At 36.1% G+C, this 27,673-nt stretch overlaps 1 protein-coding gene across 3 annotated transcripts in view; it reads right to left on the bottom strand.

The window, feature by feature from the left end:
• SYT3 (synaptotagmin 3) overlaps nucleotides 1-11,157 on the bottom strand; it is a 1,759,115-nt gene extending 1,747,958 nt beyond the window's left edge. For all 3 annotated transcript variants that reach the window (XM_044059772.1, XM_044059773.1, XM_044059774.1), the window contains exon 1: nucleotides 8,346-11,157. In XM_044059772.1, coding sequence (XP_043915707.1) covers nucleotides 8,346-8,499 — 154 coding nt within the window. In that variant the 5' untranslated portion in view covers nucleotides 8,500-11,157. The remainder of the gene's footprint in view (nucleotides 1-8,345) is intronic.
• Nucleotides 11,158-27,673: the final 16,516 nt, after the last annotated feature.

Genomic DNA, 27,673 nt, shown 5'->3' on the forward strand with positions numbered 1-27,673 from the left:
TCATAAAGAAGCCATTTACATGCAGTCCTCTAACCCTGGTCCATTATTTGTGAGCCTTTGAAATTCAAGGTCATAAAAAGTCTGATGGCCATAATTAGTGACTGGCCATATAGATTTAGAGGCACATTAATGGATAACATTAGTAATGTCCTTATATAGTAATTCACAAATGAGCAGGATCACCTCCACTGCTCCCCAGAGAGGAGTTAGCCAAGTACAAGGGCCTGGTCCTGATCAATAGCCCTACATAAATTCATATCCTTAATCAGCTCACATAATTACTTTAAAAGGAGTTCATGTTGAAGTAGACCAGTCAGTGGTCTGACCATCAATTTTAGACCTCTGTCAGGTTAGAGAAACCCCTACCAAGCAGGAAAACTAAGTCAAATAAATGCTCTTTAACATGTGTTGCAGAGACAGCAGTGTCAGCAAAGCCAAAGAGTTTCATAAGTGCAAGGAAATTTGTATTAGTAACAACCATCTCATAATTATCAAAAATGCTGAAGTCACCAAGAATTAAACAATTCTAACAACCTTATTCTTAAGTCAGTGAAAAAGTCAATACACTGCTGCAGAAAACCTAATTTACTGTAAGTACTAAAGTGCCACGTCGTATCTCAAAGCAGGGAAGTGATCATTTTGTAGACTAAATGTGGTACTGTTCATGCTCAAACTTGACTAAATGTTCAGGTAAAGTGCTGTAGCAAATCAGAGAAAGTAGAGCTGTTGTACCTTGGCACATCATTTATTAATACGCATAATACACACATACACACACACACACACACACACACACACACACATATATATATATATATATATATATATATATAGGTTCCCTTCAGAATCTTGAACTACTGAAATCCCAAATTTCAGTAGCTCGAGACCAGAAGGGCGAAAGTGCAGAATACCGAAACCCCAGAAGCATGAAATTCAAAATCCCGAAGTTCGGAGATTTTGAATTAGCGGTTCTGGTGTTGCGGTGTATAAGTGGGTGGTTGGTGATGTAGGTAAGTGTTTGTGTTTTATGGGTTTTGGGTAGAGGCTTTAGTGTGTGTCTGTGTGTTTTGTTAGTGTGATGTGTGTGTGCGAGGGGAATGTAGCTTGTGTGACGGTGTTTTTGTGTGTTTGTCTGTGTAGTGCAACCTCGGAGTTAGTTAAGTAGGGGTGGTGTGGGGGGTGCAGGGTGGCTTGCCCCCTGCTTGTATGTAGGGTAGGTGTTTGCATATGTGAAGGGAGGTTTATGTTTGTGTTTGTGTCTGTGGTATGTTTAGTGTAGAAGTCACGATTTTAAGTTTCGTACTTCTGGGGTTTCGAGTTTATGGATTTTCAGCTTCATGGTCTCGAGATGCTAAAATTGGAGAGTTCAGTATTTTGAGATTATGAAGTGAATCCATATTTTATATATATATATATATATATATATATATATATATATATATATATATATATGTGTGTGTGTGTGTGTGTGTATTAGTTTTATTACAGCTCAAACCACATTAAATGAAATTTTACATGTAAATCTCCAGCATATTGACATGAATTTGATGGATCACCTCAAAAAATCTAGATCCATCAGAGCCACAAGGGCGGGAGACTTAAACCTTGACACGGCTATTAATAGGACGTGCTGGAGGGATAGATTCATCACCCAAAGACTCCCTATGCTGTGGAACAAAATCCCGGTACATGTGAGGCAGAGCACCTCGCTGGCCTTGTTCAAGAGAAATCTTGACCAATGGATGGGAGATCGCAGATATACCCCAGGGATTACCTCAGTGTCACTGCTCGACAGAGGCACAGAAAAATAATGGGTATAGTTCCCCATACTAAAGGGGTGGCCTAAGCCACAAAACGATGGGCTAGGCTTGTAAATGCCCTCGGGCAGATAGCCTAGTATGAACCTATGAACCTATGAACCTATATTTAATCTATATCTAAACATGCATAGGTATCATGTATATCTAAATCTATGCACGCACTAATATAGATAACTAGACTTTTATGACCGCTCTACCTCAGCAATTTAAAATCATTTTCATTATCCTTAAATATAACCACAGAATCTTCCAAAGTATCATCTAAGTAAATATGAACTTTGCACAAATAAGAAGACAACTTGGCAGCCCTATATAAAGTTTTTAAGGTCAGACTTCAGCAATTTGTTTTGCACAGTTTTGACATGAATTTCCCGTGAGTTCATTCAAGCAATGGATAAGTATACAATATGCCACACTGTCTATTAGAACTTTTATGCTCTGTGTTAAGCTACTTTTATTTATTTATTTTTTTTTCATTATTTACTATTTAATTACCATAAATATTATTGAAACATTGAAAGTCGAGGGGCTTTAGCTTGAAAACAAAATGATGTGATGGAGTGTACCACAATATGTTGCACTGTGTGAGCTGTCGGAGTACTTTACGTGAATCTGGAGTAAGCATATATCATTTAGGAGCTAGAACTTCCCACATAGGGAAAAAAGTGCAACACATCTTGCCCCACCCCCTGCAAAAAATAATCTGTGTTTGTTTTTAGGGGTTTTAACTCTCCATTTCAGTATTTAACTTTTGGTAAACAGCACATCGAAAAAACATACTTCATTTGCACATAGGAAAACCATGTAGTTCATCTCAGCACACTTTCTCCTTCAGGTGTGTATAAAACCAGTGCAGATCTGGGCTAGTGAACAGGTCCATTTACTTAATCATAAACAACTAAGTACTAGTAAAGCTTTTATTATTTCAGCAAATTTGTCCCACTTGCTGCAAAATTTTGTGCCTTTTTTGCATGGAGTATTCATTTTAGCATTTTCAAATAACATAATAACCAGTCACATGCTTCATATACTGGCTTTAACACCTGAGAGAGGTAAGGACAAACTTTTACCAAGGCTGTTACTTGTAATATGGACTCTATTGTATAGCAGATGTTGTACATGAAAACTACCCTTAAGGAATTCTATTAATTGTGTCAGTCCCACACTTATTCATGATGTTCATATCACAGATAATTCTATATTTAAATTTTTCTTTACCTCATTATATATTTTTTCAGTTTTGACAAGTTTATTGCAGCAATTCTGTGATGGTGTTATTAATATCGGTTTCATAAAATTTGATTAATTTGCTTATGTGTCTGTATCAATTTACAAAGTACTTACAGTATAACATATTGCTTTTGTTATGGCAATTCTTTGAAACAGGCATGTCTTCACAATGTGCTTCACTCTGGTGGACTTTCTGAATGTATACTGCTATGAATTAGGTCTTAAGTGTGTGTATGATGTTGTTCTTTGAATCGGAAATGTGCTGACCTGCTCAAGTATTTCGACATCTGCTTCTTTTATCTGTTTTTTTTTTTTTATTATTAATTAATTTATTTATTAACAGTGAGGAAATGTGCGTATCCACAGAAAACTGACACAACCACACAGAGAACATGCCAACTACACATAAAAAATGACCTGGCATATGGATTGAACCCTGGAAACTAAACCTGAGCCACAGTTCTACAACTCTCACATGTGAATCCTGCTGAGCCACAGTTTTTTTTTACAGTTCATGATCATAGCATTTCATTTAATAGGTCATGTTCTATTCCCACAACAGCCTCTTTAACATGCCAGTGTACCAGGGTATTCAAGGGACTACAAATTTCTTATAATACCAAAAATACTGAAGAATGTTATTTTATATCATGGTCATTGCAAACATACTCTGTGCCTGTTTGGTGCTTTCTGTGGCTTGGTCAGTAATCTCAGGACTAATTTCAAAACAAAATACAGATGGGAGTATTTTTTTTAATCTACTGCTTGATCTTGCATTCTAACTGCTTGTATCCAATAATTTGAAGCTGAACTCTTGTTTCTTTGTTCAGGTTTGTGCATTCCCAAACTCCAAATATATTACCTCTTAGTTTGCGTAACCTTGGCTGTAGTATATATAAAAATCATGGTGTGAGTAGGAACAACCCCCTGTAAAAATGCTGTCTTACCTATACATATGAGACTGTGTCAATAAACATATTAAAGTCAAGCAACTCATATGCAAGCTTATGTAGCAGATTCGTTTTTTCCTATATCTTATAAGTGGTTACCTGGTATATTTTCTACAATCACTTGCCTCATTTTCACATAATTCATGTAATGGAAAACAGAAAACAGTATGTTTTATATATATATATATATATATATATATATATATATATATATATATATATATATATATATGGTAATTCAGTGCAGTCACAAAAGAAGTCAGGTGGGATTTAGAGAGGTCCATGCAGTTCAGGATTAGCCTGCATTGAGCTTCCCAGACCCTACTTAACCCTAAATTCTGTTTGTAAAACTGCTTCAAAAAGTGCACCAATGAATAATTAAACTGGTACTTTAACATGCTGCTGTAAGCAACAAGGGGACTAATTCAACCGTGTGAGACAGAGAGCGTTATTGGTCCTAGCAACAAGGGGACTAATGCAACCGTGTAAGACAGAGTGTTATGGGTCCCAACAGCCTGAATGCAACCACATGAGAAGGAGAGTGTTATTGGTCCTTGCGGCCTAATATTACACTCATGTCAAGGTGGATGTATACCCATCAGATAAGATCTGAATAAGTGAATTTAATTAAAATAAAACAAGGATTTATATATTAGTCTAGAACAGCATACCTATGTTCTTTGTTACACACGTGATGCACAAATCTTTCGGCAAGAACTGGCAATTTCAATGCATAATGCTCAGCATCACAGTACCTGGCTTCATGGCTAAAAGTTCTCTTAGGAATTGTGTTCTTCTTATAACTCAGTATATTGATAAGCACAAGCAGTTTGTGCTGTGGAACAGTGCTTTTATAACCATTGTAGACTCATTTTGTACTTTTGCTAGTTGTTATATTTTGTGTGCATTCATCTTACCTGTATCAGACCTTCATTTTTTTTTAACTTTCACCCTTGCTAGAAACATTTACATAAAAATACTGAAACATATCTCATTAGATGGTCTATAAAGGAATATGTGTAATTAAAATGAAGACATAGTTATGAACTGCTTTGAACTATATGTATTTCCATTTGTATGGAGTCTAGGGCAATGCAAAAACTGAATAAAACAAAGAGGTAAGGTTGATGGTGAGTATGATTCTTGTGAGTGATGCTAAAAGCTGCAGTGTTGTGGCTGGCTGAATAGATAGTATGTCTCTCATTCTAGGTAACCCAAAATGGCAGGTGTATGATTCACAGTCTAGTATTATCAAGCAGGTGTTTGGATGTTATTTCATTAAGCACTCTGTGAAAGACAATGAAAATGGTGGTTCTTTAAGAAGTCTAGATAGGAAAGCATTAATTTATCTGTTGTTTACTAAGTTTTAGCTGGGAAGGTTAAATAAGTTTAATTTACAATCAAGTTATTGTTTGTGTAGAAGAGTGGAGTTTTAAATACACAAAGTATTTTGGTAAGATAATTATCTGGTAAAATGAAGGAAATGTACTGGATTAATAACTTTAACACAGTAAATAAGCATACTGCAACTCCAGTAAATTGTATAACTTCATGGGTACTCATACCATCAGCAGGTTTACATCTAGGAAACAAGCCTGGACTGCGCACATTTTTAACTGTTTTTATACTGGATAGAGATGAAATCTGCCATTTTGTTATTGATTATGAGATGGCATGATATATGGCAGTTAGAAAAGCTGCCATGGAGTAAACCAAGTAAAATAAAGTCATATACATTTTATGCACTGCTTTATATAGCTCATTCAGAACAGTTTATGCTTTGGAACATCTTAAGAGAGAACAAGCATTTTAAATACAGCACATTTTTTGTCACTTGGAGTAACATTGCATTGGTTTAGTTTGCTAATATTTGAAATTCTGGAACACTGTAAAACAGACCTTTTTGTTCACCAGCCACATTCTAAATACAGTATACATCCATATCCAAAACAAACGATGGTATGATTTATAACATGGATCAAAACCAAATACCCTCTCATGGGATGCTTTCTCTTGGAAGATACTGCTGAATTACTTAATTAGACCACTTGACAACTTTGATAGTTTGCATAAGAGACATCTGTTGACATAATATCAAGATTTTTGCTATTGTTTTTCAGCACTGACATGTCCACTAATTAAGTGGTATGAAATAAGATTACATAAGGTCATGATAGGGAAAAATGAAAAAAGTTTTAATTAAAATGTGGAAATGTATGGAACACAGTCTGAAAATAAATGATAGAGATTAGGAAGTATTTTGAAATCAAATGCATAACAATACAGTATAGAAGAATACTGTGCTACAGTATAAAATGGCTATGAATTGCATATAATAACCTTAACCCCCTACTTCTGAATTTGATACCCTCAGTCTCCATTCCCTGCTGTGTGAAAGTGTACACAGGGTCACTCATCAAAGTTGTCCTTGTACTTGTGCCTAGTGGGGTTGTCCAGTTAATAAATAAATTAAATTAAAATAAAATATAAATATATACTCATTAAACATATTACTTCAGAACTGTAGAGTTTCCATTCCACCTAGAAAGAGGTGGAATGAATGAGTCAACCTGATTTCTTTGACATTCCTATGATGAGGCATATCCTAAATCCACAGCACAGTCCATGAACCATACCTCTTTACCTTCCTTATGTAGCAGGGTATATGTATAGGAATGGCCAAAGTGAAGACACACTCATTTCATTCTCCCCAGTGAGGGATACTTCAATGTCATGTGCCATGCATGCATTGAAAACTTACTAACTTCTTAATCTCATCAGGTTATGCAAAAGACAAATCATCTGGGCTTTAAAAACATCATTTTACAGTGATGTTATGCATACTGACTACCTATCTCCTACAAGCAATATTTAAAGCCTAGCAAGCTATATAGAATGAAAGTATATCAGTAGCTTTTGTAGGGCAAGGTATCATTTGGCTAAAACAAAGAGCATAATAATACATACTAACCATATTTTTAAACAATGAATTCAAATATTTTATGTTGACTTTTGATAGTAAATAAAAAACAGCATATGCAAATCATGCTGCAAAGTATTACTGGTCTGGAGACATTTTAATTTTTTATTAATTTGCTAACAAAGTGATTTGGATGAAGGGGTCCCTTTCACTCATAGCTGTGTACATGAGAACTAGCAGGTGTACATGTGCAAAGAGATTAAGAAGATGACACACTGAAAATAATAATAATAATAATAATAATAATAAAGATAGAGACAGAGCTATATACATGGAATGAAGATTTTTAAGAGATATGAAAAATGTTAAAATACTGTACTTTGTGGAACAATAAAGTACTGAACTAAATTTCTTTTGCTGTTTTCAGTCCTGCTACTTTCTTTATTGCTGAATCGCATTTTTTCTTGAGTTTCTTTTTTCTTCTTCTTTTTTTAATAGTCTGAGGATTTATAGTATAATACATATGCGTTAGCTGAACAAATAAATACAACATATATTCTACTTAGTATAAATGTATATTTGGTGTCATAATATTTGCAAGGTTAGTGGATCCTACCATTATTTCAAGTCATATTTTCTAATCTGTAATTGAAGAAATCTAAGTTTGAATCACAATAAATGTGCGAGAAACAATTAACAACACAACATTTTGTTTTAGGGTAGAACCACTAAAACATCCATTTTCTAATTGAATCCCTGTTTATCTCTATCATATTTTTAAGTTTCACATATCTAAGACTACTCCAAAATCAATTATCACTAAAGTAACATTAAAGTAAATAGCATGCAAAATGAAACTGATGTACATGGCAATATCTATATTATTTATTTGTCATTTACGTTATTTTGTTTGTAACGCAAATATGCATACAAAATATAACATTTGGTATATATATATATATATATATATATATATATATATATATATATATATATATCTATATATATATATATGTTTAACGTATATTACAAACCTGTGTGTATACATGCCAAAGTCTTAAATGAAGTATGAAAAGTTATCTCTGTATTTGTTTCATCTCATTAATGCACACACACACACACACACACACACACACACACACACACACACCTGCAACTCTTGATATTTGATGGTACTGATTTTAATGCATCAGTCTATTATCAGTGGAAAGGTTATTTACTAACTTAACAGCTGTACCTTAAGTAATCAATATTTCTAGTAAGCAGTGTTCATCAGGAAACAGCTCTGGAATCAGTGTTCATATTTACACATGCTTCTTGTTCTTAGAACAATAAAAGATATATTAAACAAATACTTCAACAAGAAACAGATCAGTGTTCCAGCATAAAAAAAAAAAATAAGAAATACAAAAAAACACTTTTTACCTTTGTCAGTGTGCCTGGGTACAGCATATTTTGGAAGGTATTCTGCAAATTCCAAACATTTTTCATATTCCTTGTAGGCCCTTAAGTTGAAACAAAGCTCCTCGACCAGTGCTAAAGCACTCTTGCACCTCTCTTCTTCGTATTCCCCAGACATCTCTCGTCACCATCTCTCAAAACATCCCAGTCCCAACACTAGTTTAGGGGGTTCCCAGAAGCAAATATATTATATACAGTTCTTGAATATTGCCTTCTCAGTTTCATGCCAAAGGTCTATGTGTAGTAGCAGACACTTCAGAAAGCTGATACTTTACATGGGTCATGTTGGCAGTCCTCTGTTCTTAATGCCTGAGCTCAAAGGTAAGTTTTAATTAGAAAGGGAGAATTCTCAATCATTTGATGTAAAAATGCATCCAGATTTACTGTGAGCAAAAGAAATGTGAAGCATATATTGCAGTGCAAACTTTAACATTGAAAAAAATAATGAGGGTTTTTGTGATACTCAGAAAGGTAAAATGAAAGAAAAAAAGACATCATGAAAAGAAAAAAAACTAAGTAAATAAAAAGATTTGTCACAGAAATGCCATTCTCTTTTTTCCAAGGTTCTAAATATCAGCTCTGTGAAGTAATGTACTATTTCACTCACGCTGGAGCAAGCAATACAGAGAGCAATGCAAGTGTCAAAGAGCCTCACAGCTGATGGTGTTTCTCTAGAAGTGACAGGAGTCTTTGCAGTTTGAAATCCCCCACACGTTCCTGTTAGAACAGTTATGTGCCTCAGGGTTTTAAGGATGCCTATTTGCAGTTGCACACGGGCATCAAATTAATGAACTGCTGAGTTGTTCTTTCAAACATTTAAGCCAATAAGTGTGGATAGAGGAAAATGCATGTTAAACGTATTAACAACCGAAATGCTAAGTATGTGCAGGCATCTGAATCAGCTGTATGTCATGCATTCTCTGCATGAAATACTACTTAAAATTTCCTTTAGTACTGTAAATAAACATGTTCATATGGAAGAACAGCTGTTACAAAACATTTTTAAATGCATTTGAAAAGGACATCTAGAAAATGCATTTAGGCAGCTATATCATAAAGGGAAATTCTCAAATTCTAATAAGGATTTCTTCAGTATTAAAAAAAGCAATTTCCTGCAGTACTGCTTTATTAAATGAAAACGATCTTCAGGGCTTCGTATACATGTACAAGTGATAATGCTTGCAGTTAAATTCAGGATGAAACCATATGTCAGTAGTACAGCTGAGTCTTATATTATCTTTCTTTGCTTTTATTTCCTTAATTATAGAACAGAAGGATAATGAAATCCACTACACTCACTTTAAACAGAGCCAAGTGCTTATGTCTTTTGCATATCATCAATTATAAATAGTGCAACAGGCTCAGAACAGATAATGCACCATTTATTTTTTTCAGTGATGTCCCTAGAATAACTTGTTACCCAGAAATATTCAGAACTACTTTATTTCGTTTAGAACATTTGATTTTTTTTCACTCTGAAATGAATTGAAAACAATTCCCGAGGCGTCTGTGTCTTACTTTTCTTCTGCTGCTTTTGCTTTTATTTTTGCTGGCTGTGTGACAGGTATGTATTGAGAGAGATATAAATCCAGATCGTTTTAATCCAGGTGTGCTGACAGAAATGTTTCATCATGCAACTATTCCATTCAATATTCAGTCACTTAAAACATGTGGCATTATTTGTATTCTCTGTTGCACAGTTTGACCTTAATTCCTTTTTTCTGGTGCACACTTTTGCAGTATACCTTCATACAATTAATACATCAAGATGTTGTAATTACTACCATATACATTTCTTTACAGGATGACAGGAAGCAAAGATCATTCAAGTTGTATGATATTCCACATGGGAAGCAATAGGTTTTGCAGCAGAATTTGAACTTCAGACTTCCCATAATACAGTTTCAAAAGCGTAGCCCTATTGCTTTATTTTACATACAGTGACAGCAGAAAAGGAATGATACATCTTTGAATAAAAAAGGCTTTGCAAACAGCAATGATGATGGTTTTGTAACTGATGTCTTCTTCCTGATATGAAAACTAAAAATTGAAATATTTACCTTCCCAAACATTGGAATGTAGAAAGTATTTTCAGAGTCTCTCTCAAATTCATTTTCTGTGGTTTTCAGGCCAGATGAAATAAAAAATCTGTTCTTTGAATGAAGGCTTTATCTGCTTTACTGCTGCAGTTTATTTAACAAATGTTCAGATGATGGCACCAAAAATTATTTAAGTGATTAGCTAATGTCCAGACAACAGAAATGTTTTAAGCTTGATCCAGTGTCCTGCATTCAGTTAATGTATGAGGTTTAGATTTTCAGTCCGATGGCAAAGACAACCTTGTGTGCAGCACACAGGAACAAAGATGCTCACAAACATGGAGGAAATCCAGGCGAGAAGGAGTTAATACAGTGAATTCAAGAAATGATGCTTGAATGGGGCAGGCCTTTAGGTTTCTCCAAGATTTGTGAATGTTTCTGAGTCAGCTCTTTTAAAGGATCCTCCCTTTTTCTTCTCAGAGTGATGCAGGTAGGTGTGAATATACAGCTTTTGTTCCACTCCCACAGTCCCGTTCTTTCAAGGCTGACTCTGAATTCCTCTCAGCCTTTCCACCTCCTCACCTTTATGCCTGTTTTCAGTGCTGCAGATGCGTGCGCTTTACCTTGCTTTATAAATTCCTCCTCCAGATTTCTCTGCAGAGTGCTTTGGCGAGGGATGCTCTTCAGGCCTCCTCCTTCTCTCGCAAGCAATGACTCAGCCTAATGAAATACCCTCCCACGTCTCCAAGCAGTCTTGGAAAATTGACTACTTTCACTTATGGGGTGGGGGATACTCTGAATCTCTTTGCATTCCCCTAGAACCCTGCCCCCACTCTTTGTCTCAGTGAGATGGAATGACAGTCTCCACTGTTATTCTGACAGTAATGTTGTTAAAATTCTAATCAGCTAAGCATGCTGAGTTTGAAGCACAGCAGAAGAATGACGTCTTTTCTTTTCAGTATTATTATTATATTTCATTCTTTGTTATTTTTGAATGGTGCTTTATTTGACCTTTACTAAACTATGCTTTTTTTAGGCTGATGCACTTTCCCTGCAGGGACATAGCTTTTCAGAAATTAGCTTTTTCCTGTGGCTTTGGATAATCCCAGTACCATTATTTTCACAGTTACTATTATTCGCAATATTACAGGCTGAGCAACATAAATCCTTCCTCTGGCCTCTCCACCACTTTCTTAAAACTGACTGCAGGATATGTATAATGTTGGATGCAAAACACAGACAGTGGAATATCACAGTATTTATGTTATTGATTTATAGAATAAACCTCCATCTTCAGGAACATATAAAAGGAAAAAAAATGTCACAGTACTAATCAATATATGGAAATGAGCACTAGAAAGCACAAAATTCATGATTCACTAAAATATTAATAAGTTACCAGATAATTAATGTCCAGCAATTTGCATTGCATTTGTTCTTTGTATTCACTATAGTAGAAGTACTGCCTAAAATCAGAGCACATTCCTTACTAGCTCACAGCTGGGAAACAACACTGTTAAAATTTGTAGTTCACATAGATATGCCTCTGTTCTCAAACACTACATTTATTTTACATTCTTAAGCAGTCAAGAACCAATAAGCTTTAATGGCATTAGATATGTCTCAATTACTCATAAGAGTCGTTTGCTTTATTGGGGCTTAGTACACATAATTCTCTGGTATATAGGTTAGTAGTAGACTAATTGCCCTTGTGGAGCATTTTAAGTCTTACCAATTAGGCCATGTGAGAATCAAACCCTGCACCTTGTGTTTGTTAGACAAACACAACCTCCCTTCCCTATTTTTGTTTCCTTCTTTTCTTATAATATATGTTATAATAAGTCATATATGATGTACTGTTAAATACAAATCATGCAAGGGATTTGCACATCACTGTTTACATGAATCCTATGAAATGAAGCTGAAGCTTTCAGTTTATTTATTTATTTTCTCACAAGTAGCATATACAAATGTCTTTTTTTAAGTTGCATAGATGGTGTCTTCTATCACTAGACATCTAGTACGTGTCACTATTGTACTCAACCTGAAGAGAGATGGTACTTTGCAATGTCAGAAAACCCGATTACTTAGAAATATATTTACTACATTGCTCTGGTATTCTACAGCACTTTCATTGACAGACCCATTCAAATGCTTCATTATCACCTAGAAACCTCAAGAGATCAGCCCACATTACCCCAACCAGCTGTAAATCTATAATGCATGACTTCAGCGAATGTTTCCTGCCAGTACCTTTTCATTTATATTACTGTAGCATTTGACAAGTACTGGTAGATACAATGTGGCTTTATTGTGTGCTCTGTCTGGCAAGCTTTTTTTTTTTCAGTTCTGAAGGTGAAAAAGGCAGTAAAACAATTATACCCCCATTCCAAATTATTTCTAAAACTGCAAAAGAAAATGCAGATCATGAGCTTTGGACATTCATGGTTGTATAAAACAAGCATGTCAAATCTCAATATCAATAATTTTCTTGAATTTATAACAGTTTTCTAAAATATGCATTTAAGCTCTTATTATGATGTGATTCATGACTTAAACAATTAATGAATAGTATGCAAGTATTCTTTCAGACTACCACTGGATTATATCAATTCTTCCTGTGTTTTAAAATCTGTAGGGCAGAGCAATAAAGGTTTATAAACTAAGCAAATATGAATATAACTTTTTTTCTTTTAAATCACACATCTAAAATCTAAGAGTACTAAAATATCTACGATTCATACTTTAAGGCAAATACAAACACATATTGATCTAATGCTAGCTATTTTTTTCTTTTAAACTACAACTGAAAGTTGGGAAGATGAATACAAGATATCTTTCAGCATAAAATAAATGCAAAAAAAAATGCTTGAGAACTGATATACAATCAATATAGGAAGAATTATTTTTGTAGTGTAATGTTATAAAACTATGTTATGACTGCGGTGGTGGTGCTGCGGTAGCGTTGTCGCCTCACAGTTAGACGTTGCCCGTTCGATTCTCAGTTAGAGCGTCTTCTGTGTGGCAACATGCGTGAACGGGCGTTCCTTCATTGAAGGTTGTGCGTTAGGCCCGGCAAGCCAGCACGTAAAACTCTACTGCCAGTTATTAGTGGACCAGAGTTCCGCTGTGGCGACCCCTAACCGGGAAAAGCCGAAAGACACAAACAAACAAACAATGTTATAAAACTATGTTACACAAAGACAAATCTGAGTGAGAGACAAAGTTTGGAAAAAAAAGGAATGGCTTCATTAATAGGGCCATATTCATAGTCCAGGGCACTGATCCTTAAACAGTGGCATTACCTGGAAATGCAAATTCCAGACTGTCAGCATGAATACATTCATGTGAAGGAGTTGTTGTAAACACTCCCCCATCACAAAAGCATAACATGCTTAATGCATGAGTGCTAAGGGTACATCTACTAAACTGACAAGGGTCCTCACACATATGAAAATCAGTATGACTCATAGACATGAATCTATAATGAGATAATTTCCATACTAAGCAAGTAAATACCCTGAACTTATACAAGTAAGCACCAATTTTTTCCAGGAGAATATGGAGATGTGAGGGGAGATCTGTTGGTGCTTGTGAATACCTAGACATTTTGCTGAAGAAGTCACTTGGGTAAAAGTTTCATTTTGGTGCTTATGCATACTTGGACAATTTAATGAAGGGCTTGCTTGGGTGAATATTTCATTATGCTGCTTGTGCATACCTAGACATTTTTTTCTAAAGGGGTCACTTGGGGAAATGTATTTTTTCATTCATTTATTTATTTGGCATTTGTTGACCAGGAAAGTCTGATTGAGCTAGTGCCCTTTTTCAGTGGAGGCCTGAGGAGAAGAGCTCCACAGAATAAACAATATGCATTTTTACAATTTATAGTCATTAAAATCAAACATTTTTTTACATTTATCAAGACAGGAATTAGAGGTTTATACGATAGAAACCAGCAGAGAAAGAGATTTACACACAAGCAGAGGGAAGAAAAATACAATTAGAATTAAATGCATGCAATTCAAGTAAGAATATACATTTGATATAAGGTACGAGATGCATTTTGCTGTGGCAGGATGGATATAATTCAGCAGCTGTGTATGTAATTTTAAGAAGTTAGGGGAGTAGTTAAACAATAAAGCATAGTGATGATGAAGGCAGAAGGAGGGCTGTAAGAAAGAAAAGTGTAAGGGTAGGAGAGAACTGGGAGGTCGGGATGGGTCTAGCCATCGAAATTACTGTTCATTGAACTGCAATTTCGTGACTGCATTTTTGCAAAAGTGCATTTATTCGAAAATGCACTTTTGTGAAAATTAGTTGAGTGAAGTGAGGCCACCGATTCTGGGAGCCCGTGGTGGTGCAGGTACAGTGTACTTTTAGTGGTGTATCAGAGGGGAGCTTGTTGTTGTAGATCGCTGTACAGTGAGGATAAGGGAATATTCCCTTTTGCCCACTGTAGTGGGATCTCGGAGTTAGTATATATAAGTAGTGGGGTTGGGGTGCAGGGGGCATGCCCCTCTGTTTACATGTTTAGTGTCTTTTTTTGTTTTGTTTTGCTCAACTGATTTTCACAAAAGTGCATTTTCGAATAAATGCACTTTCAAGAAAACAGAGTTGCGAAACTGCAGTTTTGGTGAAATGTAATTTTGATGGGTCAAAGTAGACTGGTTGGGATTTAGGTGTAATTTAGGGTAGATTGTAAGAAAAAAAAAGTATAAGGGTAGGAGAGAACAGATAGGTTGAGATTTAGGTTTAATTTAGGGTGGGTTATAGTCAAGAAGAAGCTGAACTTACCTGGCAAATTCGGACAGGTGTGCACACCCTACCAGGGTTAAATGAAGCCCTGTCCATTAAGTGCCTGCTTAAAAAGAAGGCTTTGGCTAGGTGAATAGTTTAGTGTAAGGAGAATAGGTAGATTTAAGGTATACACGACCCATCACGTCAGTTTGTAGTCTGTTAATATCACCTGCTTAGTCCACAGTATCAACAGTGTGCAGTATCTCATATGTGCCTAAATGCTGGTGATTTAAACCTTGTTGTAATGAGGTCTTTTAGTGGGTATGGTTTGCATACATTGGCAAAGCCTTTGTTATTGTTCTAGTAGTTCATCAAAAAAAATTATTTTAAAGAATAGTTGATCTAACAATATTGGGTCATGTTTTCTACTACTACTAATAAGTAAAGATTTCAACTATTAATGCTTTAATATGTAGGTTTATATGTATGCAAGAATTTGTTGGTCCTTCAGGTGGATTGTTGGTCTCACATATCATATTTTACTCCATAAAAATATAGTATATTAGATCTGTGAGCGACTTAACATAGCCGTATCTCGACCACGTAAAGGATACAATTTAAGGTTTTATTTATAGTACACGAATTCAGTATTGTCGTTATTGTTATTTTCATTTTTATTTCAAAAGATGTTTTATTTCTCTTCAGTGATGGTGCTGTCAAGTTGCTTAAGCATCCTAGTGTGTTTAAGTTGGAGTAACCCCCTGTAGCTTTAATTCTTAATGTTTGTGTTTGACATCAGGAGGGGTAACGAACTCTATTGGTAGTTCGTTTTTTGAATTGTCTTATAATGTGTTTTTTCTAAGTATTCTACTGTTTGTAGTCTGAAGAAGCTGGAACATTATTCCAGCGAAAGTGCTTACATTGAATCTTGTTTTGGTTTATCATATAATCTGTTGTGGTGGATTAAGTGGACTTTAAGTTGTTCAGTTGCCGTTTTACCCAGTTTGTTTTTTGCTGTTAGTTTTTTGTGTCTGTCATGGTGAGTGGCTTGGGTTCACCCTCACAACTTCTCTTTACTCAAGAGAATGGAAGTAACAACGTACCTTCGGGCTCCCTGGAAGTGAATGCTGCAGGTAATCTCACCATTTTGGTGGAGCAACTGTTAAAGAAAGTAGACACCTTGTCACAACATTTGGATGCTAAGACAGGGCAGTCGGCCCTTGTAGGTGCGGGTGCACCTAGTAGCCCACAACTTGAACAGCCTCAACCTCCTCATTTCAATCTTATGGATGGTAACAGAGCAACTTTGGTTTTTCAAAACCACCCACAAGGAGTGAGTGAAGACGGACGAACAAGGTCAACTATTCAAGGGCAACTTAATCCGCACGGCAGTAAAAGAATGGGTGAAGTGCAGAGAGTTAATGATGTCCTAACAACTGAGGTATTCCTGAGACAAACTTCTTTTTTCAGTACTAATGTTGTCAATGATGGGGCTAGCAATAACAATAATAACAGTAATATAAGCTCCATAGTAGGATTGTTAAATGAATTTGACCAAAAATTATACAAATGTAGGAAACTTCAACTTGAAGTTTCCTACCTAGAAGAATGTTTTAATAAAAAAATTATTCCAAAAGGTTTACGGCAGTGGCAATACCCGGTTGGGTTAGTAAATGGCTCACTGTTCCATTTGGAGTTTAATGCCCTATTTGACAAACAAGGTCTGGAATTCCTTAGTATTTTAATCAAGAACTATGTGGAACAGATTGCTATGCTTAGAAATGACCTAATAACTCTAGAACAGAATATTGTTGCTGCAGATGAATATGATAGATACAGATTTGAACATGCACACATATTCAGCAGCATTGAAGCTAGTCTTTATAAAAACATTGAAACTAAAAATTAGAAAATAACTAGAGACATGAATGAGTATTCGGAGTATCCAGCCCCTCCATCTAATACTAACACCAGTCTTAATGGGGTTGGTTTGAGTCTTATTGGGCAGACTAATGTTGTTGAAAGTAATCATAATGAATCCATGAATGGTACAGTCAATGATGGTAGCCCATGGGTTCGCCATAGTAAACGAATCAGGAATAATCAGCAACAACAGGTGCCTCTGTATGTTGATCAAATGGAAGGCACTGCTCATGCTGGTCATAGTAATAACTCTAATCATAATAATAACCCCAATCAGAGTTTTCGGTTGAACAATGAAGTGCAACAACAACAGTTTTCGAATTGGCATACCAACAACAGGAGGCGGCAGAATCAGAGGAGGCGATAAGAGGAGTTTTGCCATATGTCCTGGTAAGCACCGAGGGGGACTTTAAAATTTTCAACTATAGTTCCCTTCGGGTGGACAAGGATATGGTCAATTTCATTTCTAAAGGGCTGACTTTTGTTCCTGACAAAAGGGCCAATTTTGTGAAAACCATCATAGACCTTAAACGTTTCGTTCGTAAGCTCAATCTTTTATACCTTATGGGTTCCAATTCCACACTGACTAACACCTTAAAAGTTTCCAGCCTGTTCAACCCACAGCTGCAAGACACTCTAGCTTTGTTTGAAAAAGCTTGTGAAATTGATTTTAGAAGGTTGCTGGTGAACAATACATGGCATGCTAATAAGTGTAAGAACATCGACAGTGAGGAACTGACATTTACTGATTTGTTAAATGCATGTAAAGAGCGAGATATGAAACCAGATAAGGGTGGTGGTTTAATATTCATGGATCAGCATGATTATGTAAGCAGAATGCAAGTTGTCTTAGACAGTATAGTGTATGAACAGGTTAGTCTTAACCAAGTGCATGGAGCCTACAGGTCAATCAATAACACCCTCAATGATTTATGTTTGGAAGGGAGTATTGATATTGATAGTCTACACTACTTAATACAGGTCAATCAATAACACCCTCAATGATTTATTTTTGGAAGGGAGTATTGATATTGATAGTCTACACTACTTAATACAGGTCAATCAATAACACCCTCAATGATTTATGTTTGGAAGGGAGTATTGATATTGATAGTCTACACTACTTAATACAGGTCAATCAATAACACCCTTAATGATTTATGTTTGGAAGGGAGTATTGATATTGATAGTCTACACTACTTAATACAGGTCAATCAATAACACCCTCAATGATTTATGTTTGGAAGGGAGTATTGATATTGATAGTCTACACTACTTAATACATGTCAATCAATAACCCCCTTAATGATTTATGTTTGGAAGGGAGTATTGATATTGATAGTCTACATTACTTAATACAGGTCAATCAATAACACCCTCAATGATTTATGTTTGGAAGGGAGTATTGATATTGATAGTCTGCACTACTTAATACAGGTCAATCAATAACACCCTCAATGATTTATGTTTGGAAGGGAGTATCGATATTGATAGTCTACACTACTTAATACAGGTCAATCAATAACACCCTCAATGGTTTATGTTTGGAAGGGAGTATTGATATTGACAGTCTACACTACTTAATACAGGTCAATCAATAACACCCTCAATGATTTATGTTTGGAAGGGAGTATTGATATTGATAGTCTACACTACTTAATACAGGTCAATCAATAACACCCTTAATGATTTATGTTTGGAAGGGAGTATTGATATTGATAGTCTACACTACTTAATACAGGTCAATCAATAACACCCTCAATGATTTATGTTTGGAAGGCAGTATTGATATTGATAGTCTACACTACTTAATACAGGTCAATCAATAACACCCTTAATGATTTATTTTTGGAAGGAGTATTGATATTGATAGTCTGCACTACTTAATACAGGTCAATCAATAACACCCTCAATGATTTATGTTTGGAAGGGAGTATTGATATTGATAGTCTACACTACTTAATACAGGTCAATCAATAACACCCTTAATGATTTATGTTTGGAAGGGAGTATTGATATTGATAGTCTACACTACTTAATACAGGTCAATCAATAACACCCTCAATGATTTATGTTTGGAAGGGAGTATTGATATTGATAGTCTACACTACTTAATACAGGTCTATCAATAACACCCTCAATGATTTATGTTTGGAAGGGAGTATTGATATTGATAGTCTACACTACTTAATACAGGTCAATCAGTAACACCCCCAATGATTTATGTTTGGAAGGGAGTATCAATATTGATAGTCGACACTACTTAATACGGGTCAATCAATAACACCCTCAATGGTTTATGTTTGGAAGGGAGTATTGATATTGACAGTCTACACTACTTAATACAGTTCAATCAGTAACACCCTCAATGATTTATGTTTGGAAGGGAGTATTGATATTGATAGTCTACACTACTTAACTATGCCAGCACCCATTATTCCAAAATTCTTTGGGACTCCAAAGATCCACAAAGACCTCGCCAATCCACCTTTTAGACCTATAGTGGATGGTGTAGGGTCTATCACGTATGCATGTGCAAAAATTTGTGGATGCTAAGTTAAAACCTATTGTTAGATGTGAGCCCCAAATATGCCACGATTCTTGGCATTTTCTTGTTTGTTATTTGTCACAGTGGATGTTAAAGATCTGTACACCATTATTCCCCAAAAACTGGGTGAAAAATGGGTTAGAGAATTCCTCCATCGCAGGGGGCTTGACAACAAAGACATCAATGTCATAGAGAGTTTGTTAGAGTTAGTTTTGAATAACAACTTTTTATTTTTTGAGAACCAGTTTTTCTTGCAGAAAAGTGGGGTAGCCATGGGGGTTCCCTGTGGTAGCAGTTTTGCTAATAGTGTGATAACTTACTGGGAAAGGGTATTCTTGTTTAACAACTTAAAATTTAGAGAACATGTAACTTGGTATACACAATACCAAGATGACATGTTCCTCATTTGGAAAGGAAAAGCAGTTTTAATTCAAGTATTTATAGATGAGATCACGAAGTTCACAAATTTTCTTGAATTCACCTATCAAATAGGTTATGATGAGATAGATTATCTCGACATCCACCTTTCCAAAGATACCCTGAATAACAGATTTAGGGCCACCATTTTCCGTAAGCCCACCTATTCTAATGCATTCCTACATTTTTCAAGCTGCCACCCCTCGTTTTTTGAATTGTCTTATAAGGTGTTTTTTCTAAGTATTTTACTGTTTGTAGTCTGAAGAAGCTGGAACATTATTCCAGTGAAAGCGTGTACATTAAATCTTGTTTTGGTTTATCATCTAATCTATTGTGGTGGATTAAGTGGACTTTAAGCCGTTCAGTTGCCATTTTACCCAGTTTATATAGTCAGGAAAGTGTAAGGGTAGGAGAAATCAGGTAGGTTGGGATTTAGATGTAATTTAGGGTGGATTATAGGAAAGAAAAGTGCAAGGGTAGGTGAGAACAGGTAGGCTGGGATTTAGGTATAAATTAGGGTGGGTGGTTTGGATTATACTTGGTGAAGTGACAAGTCAATGTTCCGTTTTCGTGCTTGTGTATATCTGGGCATACTCCTGAAGGGAGTAACTTGGGGAAATATTACATTGGCATGTCAGAGAAGTGCTTGTGCATACATGATTAGACTGCTGAGGTGACCACTGGGCAAATAATTGGGTCTATATTAGATATTCGAATGCTTAAAAGTTCAAATCACTAAAGAACAAAATTTGGTGATCGAATGCTTAAATGTTCAAATATACATAAAAATTAAAAAAAATTAAAAAAAGAAAAACTAAAGGGTGTAGGCAGGGGGGCAAGCACCCCTGCACCCCCCACACCCCTGCTACTTAAATATACCAACTCCAAGATCACACTACAGTGTAGGAAATGGGAACTTTTCCATTTCCACACTGTAGCACACTGGTGCGTGATCTCGGAGTTGGTATATTTAAGTAGCAGAGGGTGTGGGGGGCACAGTCCCCCACATGGGAGGTGCAGGGGAGATTGCCACCCCTGCTTAAACCCTTTACTTTTTCTTTTTTTTTTTTTAAATTCTTTTTATAGATATTCAAACATTTAAGCGTTTGATCATTAAAGTTCGTTCTTTAGTGATTCGAACTTTTAAGCATTTGAATATCTAATCTAGACCCAAATAATTTATTTTGTGTAATTTTAGTGCTTGTGCATACTTAAGACAAACTACTGAAGGGGCTGCCAGGCAAGTGCTTGTGAATATATGATCAGACTGTTGAAGTGATTGCAGAACAAAAAAAAATATTTGTGACATTTACTTGTGCATTTTTAAAGCAAACTAATGAAGGTGTTGCTGGGAGAAATAATTAATTTGTGTGTCAGGAAAGTTTTTGTGCATACTTGAACACACTACTGAAGGGTTGGCTGTTTGCAAGTTCGTGGATTGCAATTCCAATATCAAAGGTAAAGCATTGTTTTTACTGACGTATGTGTGTACCGAGTGGATGCCAGACTATGAACTGCAAAACTGCCTCATTAGCATAGTGTGTTTTACAGCATTTCTCTTTTGCATCTCATTAGTTATAACGTCTTTTGTATCAGCACAGACTGCCTCTATATGAGTCTCGCCTTAAATATGTCCCTACTGCATTTGGACAAGTGACTATGAATACCATAGGGGTTATACATAATTGGTTGCAATGAAAATGTAATAAGACTCAGGTAAATACATATTCAGACATACCAAAAAAGATTAGCTGAGTAATGTTTCCTCAGAAATAAATTTAATAATTATGAGCTTTCTTCCATACAAGTAGGGCTTTATCAGAAATGCTTTGTTTTGTGGAGACGTCACCTTTTTATGTGGTATTTTCTGGAGTATGACAGTGAGCCCATCCAATTTTTGTGTGTTACTACTCACACATACAGTAATGCACACAGACTCATATACACACACACACACACACACACACACACACACACACACACACACACACACACACACACACACACACACACACACACACACACACACACACACACACACACACACACACACACACACACACACACACACACACACACACACACACATAGCCATGCACATGAATTATTTCTTGAAATAACAAGAAAGAAGCTTTGGAAAAATGCCGAGCTTAAAGATGTTATAATAACTTTTATGATTATTATGAGTTTTCACAGATTTTTCAAGTGTTGAGCAGAAGTCCAGCACAAGATTTGCAATAATGAGTATGTTTTTCAATTTTGAGCTATCAGTCCTAGTGACCATCAAGCATGCTCAGTCACCTCATTGTTTTCCTGCAGAGGTAGGATGACTAGAGCCCATTTATTCCTCCTAGGGGTATGTGCTGAAAGGCAGGATTAGTGCCATCATCATTCTAGGGAAATCGAAGAGGGGGGTACTTAATGGATCTAATTATACCCTGAAGGTGCTGGCTACATCTCATAAGGTTGGCATGCAGTAGGCATATAGAAGTGGTATGTCTTCTAGTTTTATGAGAAGCACCCTCAGTAGCCCTGACCCCCTTCCCCTTCCTTAAGGGCAAAGCACTTCCAGAAGTTCATGGCTTCTACCAGAGATTCTACTGGGACACAGCACCCCAGGCATTTGTCCTTAAACATTCTCTGAAGAGGAAGTTAGCCAGTTTCTATCTTCCATTCTCCTCTCTAACAGGCCCAGCCTTCCAGAATCTTGTCTACTAATCAAGCTCAGTTGGCTGGATTCTAATTAGGGCATTACCTTCTACTCATTTGGTACTTATTCTCCGAAGAGAAATGGGCGAAGACATGTCACTGTTTACTGAATAAATACTGCCCATAAATATATGCACAGAAATTAATTTTAGTCAGAGCCTATGCTGTAACGTATCTGCCTGGGTTTTATGGCTCACACTTGTCTTGGTTTAAGTGCACACTCAGGCTGCATCGTCTTATCATTCTGGGGTAAAACAATGGTCAAACAGCAGATTGAGTCTTCTCTGGGGAAAGAAGGGAAAGGGCTTCAGATACCGTCATGCCACTTAGACATTCACAAGTACTAGTATGCCAGAGTGCCATACAGAGAGATGCATGTGCTGGAACAGAGATACTTACTGTGCTCACAGGTCAGGGCCAGTGTGCTTCAGCTTCAGAATCAGACAATATGTCTTCATGGCGGATCACCTAGTGTAGTACTCCTACAGCAGGCAAAGCAAACAGTGGAATTTTGTGTGTATAAACTCTTCAGCTAAATATAAATGGTCTTCCTCTTATCTTCAGCAGGGATGGTTGATGAAACAAGTCTGTTTTGCAAAAGCAATTAAAAACATACAGAAATACAGAAAATGAAACAGAACAGGGTAAAAGGTAAAAGAAGCACAAAAGTACACACAGACAGAAACACACACACACACATATAGACTTCCAAAAAAAAACCTCAGTTCCCATGAATTACCATGTTGATGGGAGCCCAATGAACACTGAAGGTGCCATAAGAGATCTGGGTATCCAGGTCAACAGCCACCTCACCTTCGACCACCATATTGCCACTGTGGTCAGAAAGTCTTTCTACGTGGCACATCTTATAACCAAAGGTTTTGCATCCAGGAAGAAAGAGGTCGTCATCCCTCTCTACTCATCCCTCATTAGTCCAATCATTGAATATAACTCCCTGTTTGGCATGTACCTGACCAGACACCTACAGCAGCTGGAGAGGCCACAAAAGAACCTCACAAAAAGGATCCTAGGCCTTAAACACATGTCCTGCATGGACAGACTCAAGAAACTTCAGCTGTTCTCACTCTCTTATCTTCTACTTGGAGGCGATCTCTGCTCGACTTACAAAGCCATGTCTGACCCATCCCTACTTGAAATGCTACAGCTAAAGAAATTCCAATCTCCCCATGCCACACGTTTAAGAGATCACAACCTCATTACCACAATTAACAGAACATGTTGAAAGGACAGGCTCATCTCCCAAAGGCTGCTCATACTCTGGAATAAGCTTCCCATTCATGTCAAGCAGAGCACCTCACTGGCTCTCTTCAAGAGAAATCTTGACGAGTGGATGGGTAACAGAAAGTTCACTCCAGGGATCATTCCAGTTGCCCTACTGGATATGGGCACTGTGAACTAACATTGGGTGTCATGGTGCCTGGGCAATATTTTGGGAGCTAGGCTTGTAAAGGCTCCAGGGCCATTAGCCTAGTACATACCAATTAACCTATACATGTATACATAACATGCATACATGTATGCACAAAAGACACATGCACATACATGCTTACTTACATTAAAACATATATTTGCACATAGAGTCATACTTATATGCACAGAAATACATGCACCACATCTATACTGTACATCTGCACAGATACACAGGCAAATGGCAGTATTCAAACAAAAGCATAGAAGTGTGCAAATACAAACACTGTGCCTTGGAGGACACATACTCTCACAGAGATATATACACACACTCAAAGAAAAAATGCACAGGACTAAGTACAAGTTGATACTGTCTCTCCATTTTACTACCAATGACAAGATTCAACCTCTAGAACATAGATTCCAAAATTCCCTCACCCAATGGCACTTTTTATAAAAAGCATCAATACCATAGAATTCAAGGGGTACTTTAATCAATATTTGAGACTGTTTTACAATGTCTATAAACTCACGATTGCAACCTACATATCAGAGTAAACTAATTTGTCAGCACTTTTTTTTTCTTTTTCAGAAGTAAAGCAACTCTAACAAAATAAGGTTCATTCATGCACCTAGGAATACTTCATGCTGGCAGTGACAGGTGTGCGAAGTCCATTCCCTCACCTTATGAATGACACTTACTTTACATGCCTTCTTCTACTGCTATTAAAGAAGCAGCATTGTAGCATTGTAAAATGACATAATAGTTATTAGAGTTTCATTTAGTTTATGGGTCACATGTTTACATTATGTTCAAATAAACATGCAGTTATTTTCATACATATATATTCTACATATATATTCTTCATATATATATATATATATATATATATATATATGTGTGTGTGTGTGTCTGTGTGTGTGCGTGTGCGTGCGTGTGTGTGTGTGTGTGTGTTTATATATATATATATATATATATATATATATATATATATATATATATATATGGATAGACTTTGTTTCACTGAATCTCATTTCACTGAATTTCATTTCACCCTGACCACATTGCTGAAAACTGAAATTACTGAAAACTCATTTCAATGAATCTCATTTCACTGAACTGAAATTAGTATATATGGCACTGTGTAGAGTACTGTAAGGCAAGTAAAAGGTATATGTCCTTTTCCTCACTGTAGTGCGATTCTGGGGTTAGTATATGTAGTTTGGGGGTCCACAGCCATCCACATTGGGGAGGTATGTGGGGTGTGTAGCCCCCCACCCTTGTTTGTTTTATATTGTATTTTATGAAAAACTTCAAAACAATACATTTTAAAGAATAGACATGCATAGTTACAACACCAATGACTAAATTTCTCCAGAAGACAACATGTACTCAAAATAAGTGGGATGCTATGCCCTTCAACCCCCCCAATGTGGGGAGGGTTGTGCATCCCACACCCCCCATAGCTATATATACTAACTCCAGGATTGCTTTACATTGGGGAAAAGGGCATATCACTTTTACTTGTATTACAGTACTCTACATAGTACTGTGGTGGTGGTGCTGCAGTAGCATTGTCGCCTCACAGTAAGACGTTATCCTGTTCGATTCTCAGCTAGAGCGTCTTCTGTGTGGAGACATGCGTGAATGGGCATACCTTCATTGAAGGTTATGCATCAGGGCCGGCAACTCGGCACGTAAAAATCTACTGCCAATCATTAGCGGACTGGAGTTCTGCTGTGGCGACTCCTAACCGGGAAAAGCCGAAAGACACAACAGTACTCTACATAGTACCATGTATACTAACTGCAGTTCAGTGAAATGAGATTCATTGAAATGAGTTTTAAGTAATTTGAGTTTTCAGCGATGTGGTCAGGGAGAAATGAAATTCGGTGTAATGAGAGACAACGAGAGAGAGATAGGTATTTATTTTTAGTTTGCTAAATATGAACTGAGTTAGGTAGAGTGATTCATAATATAAACTATGCAAAATAAAGAATACAAAGCAAGACTGTGATAGTGAACAGTAACAGCACAGAACTACAAGAAGAAAAAACAAACAACAGTATGTTGCACTTTATAAAGGCAATTCATAATGATGGAGTCAGTTCTGGCTTTTATTTTCACTGCCAAAATTGAAGCATTCATTTAAAGCATAATACTTTGAAAATGATGCATTATTCCAAATATGCAATGAAAGGAAAACAGGTGAATACCTCATTTTTTTCAATATGTTTGTTCACCTTAGCAATGGTAATTTTTAAGGTAATTTCATTAAGTAGAAGGGTTTATCACACAGCTAAAATGTTTATTTAAGGCAGGCAACTATTTGAAATTTTCCAACAAAATTTTGTGTGTTTCAGATATAATTTTGAATTTCTTATTAATCACAGAATAAACATTATATTACACAGTGGGTCCTTGATTTAAACTGTGTGAATATTTATAACTTTACATATACTTGGGACATTGGCTTTTATTAATAGCTACTTTTCTGGGAGTATTATTTATTTTTTTATTTTTATTATTACCCTGTATTAGAAAAAAGCCCAACAAACCTATTACAAACTGCCTGCCTTCAGCATGCATGGTCCAATGTACAATTAATTGTCCTCAATGTTCGATGAGTGACAATAATACGAAGCTGCAAGATGTCTATTACTGAAAAATGAATAATATTGGTCGTTTTAACATTCAGGTTAATTTAGCTTTTTACCAAATTAGGTACTTGTTTGTTCAAGCATGCACGCGCGTGTGTCTAAGTGTGTCTGTGTGCATGCAAGTATATATGTTTGCATGGCATTCTTAAAGAAGTAGCTGCCATAAAAATAAATATTTATTTAGTATTCTGACATCTAATAAATTCAGTCTTCTTTTGCATTATACCATAAAAATTTTGCATCTTTCCATTCTTCTACAGTTTAATGCTACCATTGTACCATTTGGATAATTGTTGCCTTAAATCAGATGAACTGTACTTCCTTGCAGTTGTATAATGCTGTCCTAGTTCACATTTCCAATTAGAATGGTAGTTCAGGTAAATATAACCTTAATTTCTTAAGATAGCTGTTACTGCATCTTTGAAATAATAGGTAATCTAAGACACCTATCTCAAAATCAGTGTGACACACACTGCCTTGCACCCACCAGTACAGTTGAATCCCACTAGAGGTAGGGATAATTTTACATTACTCAAATGGGCAGTGGTCATTAATGGAAGCCATATCACATTCAGCATATGATAAATAAATGGAAAACATATACTGGTGCGGAAGTCTTTTAATTTCTCTAAATGTACTAACTGTAATACATTATAGGTAATGTAAAATTTGCCTGTCATTTTTACAAAACAAAAATATGTATAGAGTCATTGGGGCCTTTAGAAAACTAATGCATTAACCCATTAGAAGACTTTTACCAAGGTAGAGAACTTGCTGTTTTACAAGTTTAACAAAAGAAAAAAAAAATAGCCACACGAACTGCAAAT

This window comes from Protopterus annectens, chromosome 17.part0, assembly GCF_019279795.1.
Source record: "Protopterus annectens isolate FY-2018-M chromosome 17.part0, PAN1.0, whole genome shotgun sequence".
Lineage (NCBI taxonomy): Eukaryota > Metazoa > Chordata > Ceratodontiformes > Protopteridae > Protopterus > Protopterus annectens.